The sequence below is a fragment of the Limulus polyphemus genome, unplaced genomic scaffold (genome assembly GCF_000517525.1).
Source record: "Limulus polyphemus unplaced genomic scaffold, Limulus_polyphemus-2.1.2 Scaffold265, whole genome shotgun sequence".
Lineage (NCBI taxonomy): Eukaryota > Metazoa > Arthropoda > Merostomata > Xiphosura > Limulidae > Limulus > Limulus polyphemus.
This window is the reverse complement of record NW_013665875.1, coordinates 135773-142065: the sequence shown is the minus strand read 5'-3', so window position 1 is coordinate 142065 and position 6293 is coordinate 135773. Positions and strand designations below refer to the sequence as shown.

Below are 6293 nucleotides of genomic sequence, written 5' to 3'. Positions count from 1 at the left end.
TTTATGTGGATGTCATGTGGAACGGAGATACCTCATTGTAATTGGCTTAACTGGCAAACACTTCGCAGTGGCACAGCGGTATGTCTGCGGACTTGCAACGCCAGAATCCGGGTTTCGATACCCGTGGTGGCCAGAGCACAGATAGCCATTGTGTAGCTTTGTGCTTAATTACAAACAAACTTCGCAAGTCTGTGGCGGGTAGAATTAGCATGGTCAGAAAGCAACTCCTGTTCTTGTATTTGTATCTCTTCCTTTGTTCTTGTGATAAAAAGTATATTTCTATTTTAAGTTCAACCGTGCTTTATTAGTATGTTATAATAATAATACTAGTTAATAGTGATTTAATGCATGTTTTGACTTTAATAATCATTATGCTTATGTTTTCCGAGCACGTTTCTTTGGTTATAGAGGAAATCCTATTTTTGTAGCTGGACATTAAGGTCGAATGGCCAAAATCGAATCCCTTGAGATTTTTCTCGTGGTAAACAATCTCTTTCTCCCTCATCACCTTCTCACACCCATAAATCTCCTTTATAACCCCAACCCCCCTCTTCCTTAAAGCTTACAATATTCCTCTTTCCTTTTCACTCTTCTTATAATTGGTTATTCCAGTAACTATGGCAACGGCTCCCCGAAGATTGCGGTCCGGTCATAGGTAAATGTGTTTTGCCTTGTTCATTTCTAGGCGGACTTTGCCGGCGAAGGTAATACCGTAAAGGCAAGGAAACCAAGCCGATTGGAGTTGACTGTTGGTGGCTGAGAAGGGATATTAAGAGTCGTATCCAATGTCTCTCGTACATAACAAACCGCAATTCTTGAATAGAAGATACGAGTGAACAGAGGATTTGTCACGAAAGATGTAGCGTAATGCCTTACACTCAACATTGATTACTGTGAAAGCATCATGAATTACTGAATTGGAAACTTATATTATCACGTGACACCGAAACTGCTAAGGGGTGACGAAGATGATCAGATGATCACGAGGGAAAAGCTAAAGTATCTATAACACACCATGTCCGTGAAGAAATTCCTGGTGGTGTACGTGGGTCTCTTCAGCTGTGTGGGAGTGAGCGGTAAGTGATAAATAAATAAAACCAGCCTTTCAGTGACCTGAATTACGTAGGTAGGTAATCCTAATGCAAAACATTTTCCCCAAAATATATATTTTATTAAAAAGGATGACCAACTCTACTTAAACATTGCTCTATAATGAATGTCAGCTACAAAGAACGTACATAGAACTGATGAGGTTCGAAGCTTGGTACAAGAAAAATAAGTGTAAAATGCTTTAATATATTTTTTAAGTGAATATTTCGACTTATTCGTAGTTATTCGACGTTGAAAGTAGTCAGTGAAAACCTGTACAAGATTCTCTTACCGGAGATTCGGACCCGTTCAGCTTTGATAATATCATTTTCCCTTTAGACACACACACACACAACCTCTTCCTTCTAATTTCTGAGTAACAAAGGGCTTGCTTTGTTTTCACTCCTAGGAAAAAAAACTTGAAAAAATACATTTGTTCAAACATAGAATTACGGAACATGGCAGAAGAAAGAGAGTGCTATTTCAATCGTCTCTATAAAAACTGTGCTTGGTTGTTTGTGTTATGAAAAGATAGTTAAAGCATCTAATTATGGAGTTGGAGATCAAAGGCAACGTACATTTTTGTACAATCGTATTTATTTTTAGATGTCATGCGGTTAGTAGTGGCGTCTGTATTACAAATATCAAAACTAGATGTAACGGCATAGAAGATAGCTTCTATAAAGCTTAAATATATTAGAAACAGAATAAAATAATGGTAGTTTGGCCTTCAGGTTTAGTCGCGAAGGGCCTATATATCAAGCTACCTAAAAAATAATAGTTATGGGACAAGCGCACTACAGTAAGCAACGAATACATTTGTACATTGAAATTTTATAATGCATAATTCCTAAATACATTTAGAACACACTTTGTAACGTATAATTCCTAAATACAAGTATAATACACTTTGTAACGTATAATACCTAAACACATTTAGAACACACTTTATAACGTATAATTCCTAAATACATGTATAACACACTTTGTAACGTATAATACCAAAAGACATTTAGGACACAGTTTATAACGTATAATACCTAAATACATTTAGAACATACTGTATAACGTATAATTCCTAAATACATTTAGAACACACTTTGTAACGTATAATTCCTAAATACATGTATAATACACTTTGTAACGTATAATTCCTAAATACATGTATAATACACTTTGTAACGTATAATACCTAAATACATTTAGAACATACTGTATAACGTATAATTCCTAACTACATTTAGAACACACTTTGTAAAGTATAATTCCTAAATACATGTATAATACACTTTGTAACGTATAATACCTAAATACATTTAGAACATACTGTATAACGTATAATTCCTAACTACATTTAGAACACACTTTGTAAAGTATAATTCCTAAATACATGTATAATACACTTTGTAACGTATAATACCTAAACACATTTAGAACTATCTGAAAATGTTCACTATTAGTAGCATTTCCAGAAGAGGTTAATATTTTGAAAAAAAGCATATATTTTATTATTATTTCAATAAACTTCTACTTATGTACAAAAAATTCGAAAACAAACCCCGCTATGACCCTTTTAAACGATAAAGCAAAGAACTATATAAAATGTCAGTGAACAGAAAACTTTTGGCTTACTTCTATATATTCAAACTTGAAACTTATGCTCTGCTTCTGTTTGATGCGTTCAGATCGTTTTGTTTGTTTTTTACATGCATCTCAGTTCTTATACAACCTTCAGCTGCATAACGTGATCAATCATCCACATAAGAGAGACAGTCAGTGTGCAAAAAATTATCTAGTAAAACATCAAGTAAACGTTAGAAAGACAAAGATGAATAGTTAGAAGTAGCATAAAAACGGAGATACCTGGTTAAAAAAGAATAAAAACCATGTTTCAGCTGTGAAAAAATTTTGTTTATTGTGAAAAATCTTAGCGTTAGAGTAACTATAAGGCATGAAAAATCTTTGGGCGACGACCGACCATGACAAACGGCATTATACACGTATTTATACTGTTTATTGTTGGAAATGATGCGCTTTGAATAAGAATGCGCAAAGCGCGATTAAATGTGCGTCCACGATTTCTTTCAGAGAAACCCAGTAGATAAAGCTCAGCTCATCCTTTCAACAACCACAAGTCATGAAGGAATTTACATGTGATAGATGGAACGTCAATGTTCTCAGAGAGACTAACATCTACGAAGCCTCGTGAGCAATTCAGTAGACAAGTAAAGGACTTTACTCAAAATAAACTATAAACCAAAGAACTTCCGGAAAGAACTTGAACTCAGTTACTTTTTATTTTATGATTATCATATAAAATGCTTGTTTGAAAAAATGTGACTTGTATTACTATACTATTTTCGTTGAATATTTTTCGAAAACTTTCGACGTGTAGGCAAAGATTACCGTTATTTCAAGTCTGAAGTTTAGAACACAGCAAAGTTGTATGTGTGTAACCTTATTAAAGAAAAATGTTCCTCTTTTAAATTTCCTTTCAAACTAATAGAAGTTGTTTTAATAAAGGACATACATAGCTAGTAACTTGTAGATACGGATTTATATCAAAAAACAGTTAAAAACGAAACGTTAGGTGAATTTCCTGTTACAATAGCACTTCGTAGAAACTCAAAGAATTGACAAATTAAAACAAGTTTAGGTTTTTATCATATTATACAAGCGTGTTTTCATTTCTTCTGTCGTTCCGGTTATCATATTATAGAAGCATGTCCTAATGTATTCATTTCTTCTGTCGTTTCGGTTATCATATTATACAAGCGTGTTTTCATTTCTTCTGTCGTTCCGGTTATCATATTATACAAGCATGTTTTCATTTCTCCTGTCGTTTCGGTTATCATATTATACAAACATGTTTTCATTTCTTCTGTCGTTCCGGTTATCATATTATACAAGCATCTTTCCATTTCTTCTCTCGTTCCGGTTATCATATTATACAAGCATGTTTTCATTTCTTCTGTCGTTCCGGTTATCATATTATACAAGCATCTTTTCATTTCTTCTATCATTCCGGTTAACATATTATACATACATGTTTTAATTTCTTCTGTCGTTCTGGTTATCATATTATACAAGCATGTTTTCATTTCTTCTGTCGTTCCGGTTATCATATTATACAAGCATCTTTTCATTTCTTCTATCATTCCGGTTAACATATTATACATACATGTTTTAATTTCTTCTGTCGTTCCGGACAAAGACTGCGTATTTTTTTACACCAGCATTACAAGATGAAAATAAGATTCAACAGTCTTCTTGTAAAACTTACTTCGAGCATAATTAATAGAAATGTCCTCACCATTATTCAATAGATTTCGTTCCTCCTTCCTACGAACCTGTTTTTATTCCATTCTAGTGTCATGTTAACTTCACATTCAAAAGATAATACACAAATAAAAGGATAATAGGTATATATTTGTAATATCGAAGTTAATTCAACAAATTAATTCTTGCGTGTATTCTTTTTTAGCACTACAAAATAACTTCCTGAAGCTTAAAACTAAATTGTTGCATATCATTTAGTATTTCGTTCCATTGTAATATAGAAGGAATTCAATTTTATAAAAATCATATAGGGTAATGTAATAATGTTTTTACATTCATGAAATTTACGTTACCATATAGTGTATGTAAGTGCATTTTCACTTAAAACTTCTGTATTTTGAGTGTATATAAGACAAAATAAGTTCACAAAAATTAACACTTTTTAATATATGTTTTTATTCATAATATACTTTAAACATTGTTTTATCATATACCATACTAATGTTCGTTACTAATAACCCCATTTATGTTTATGTAATCTATATAAGTCCTTTCTTGTCACTGTTCCAATAATTAGTTGATACTTTCAGTTTTCGAAACTGTTAAAAAGATATAACACAATGATATCAAAGCACTTTTTTCACCGAAAATTTAATTTGGTACAAAATTTTCACGTACGTACAGTTTCTGTAATCTGGATCATACTATAATACATTATATTCAGATCTCAGTATAAAGTGATTATAAAACTGCATATATTTGTTTGCTCTCAGAACTGTTGTCAATCCATCTAGATTTGTTTTGTCAATTGAACCTATAGGGTTTTTTTTTGTTTTTTTTATATTTCTAACACTAATATCTGAACGAAATACACTTGATTCTCCAAACAAACTTTATAATTAATTACGATACAATAGGGTATAATAACTTGCATTAAATCAATCTATATTATCTTGAATATAAGAGTTTGACTTTCAATATCTAATGTCCCCGAATCAGTGCATTGTGGATCCTAGAGTCCATGGTTTGCATTCCGTTTCCGGTAAAGAAATAGCACTCTGCATGTTGGGACCGTGCGTTATAAGAAGTAACAGTCAAATCCCACTATTCGAATAGAGCAGCCAATCAGTTAATTGGTGGTTAGTGCTGTTGACTAGCTGCCTTTTTTATAACCTATTAATTTAAAACTAGGAAGGGTTAGTTCAGGTAGTCCTCGTGTAACTTTGCTCAACTATCTGAAACAAAACAAACCAAATTAATAATATAGTATCATTTGTTGTATTTTTATCTTATTTTGACTCCATTTAAATTTATAAATAATCTTATTAATTCAATTAGATCTTCAAAGACAATTTATACTGATGTTAGTATATTACGTTTTTATATACTAGGTGTTACGTAAAATCCTTCTAATATAACAATAAATCATCCGTATGTAATATTATTTGACTTTCTTCTTTATTCACATTAGTTCTTTTAAAATCTTTGTAGTCTCGAATAGAAAGGTGATAAACAGCCACATTTTGTATTCCACGTTTAAGGTAAACTAAATGGGTGTGATAACTCTTTAGATAAAACAAATGGGTGTGATAACACTTTAGATAAAATAAATGAGTGTGATAACCCTTTAGATAAAAGAATGTGTGTGATAACCCTTTAGATAAAATAAATGTGTGTGATAACCCCTTAGATAAAATAAATGGGTGTGATAACCCTTTAGATAAAATAAATGAGTGTGATAACCCTTTAGATAAAACAAATGAGTGTGATAACCCTTTAGATAAAACGAATGTGTGTGATAACCCTTTAGATAAAATGGATGGGTGTGATAACCCTTTAGATAAAATAAATGTGTGTGATAACCCTTTAGATAAAATGAATGGGTGTGATAACCTTTTAGATAAAATGAATGGGTGTGATAACCC

General features: G+C 31.9%; 1 protein-coding gene across 1 annotated transcript in view; it reads left to right on the top strand.

Moving 5' to 3' along the window:
* Window positions 1-882: 882 nt before the first annotated feature.
* Window positions 883-6293, top strand: part of LOC111085181 (roundabout homolog 2-like) — a gene marked incomplete at its 3' end in the record, with an annotated part of 97101 nt that continues 91690 nt past the window's right edge. Inside the window, exon 1 of the mRNA XM_022382641.1 lies at window positions 883-1076. Coding sequence (XP_022238349.1) covers window positions 1016-1076 — 61 coding nt within the window. The remainder of the gene's footprint in view (window positions 1077-6293) is intronic.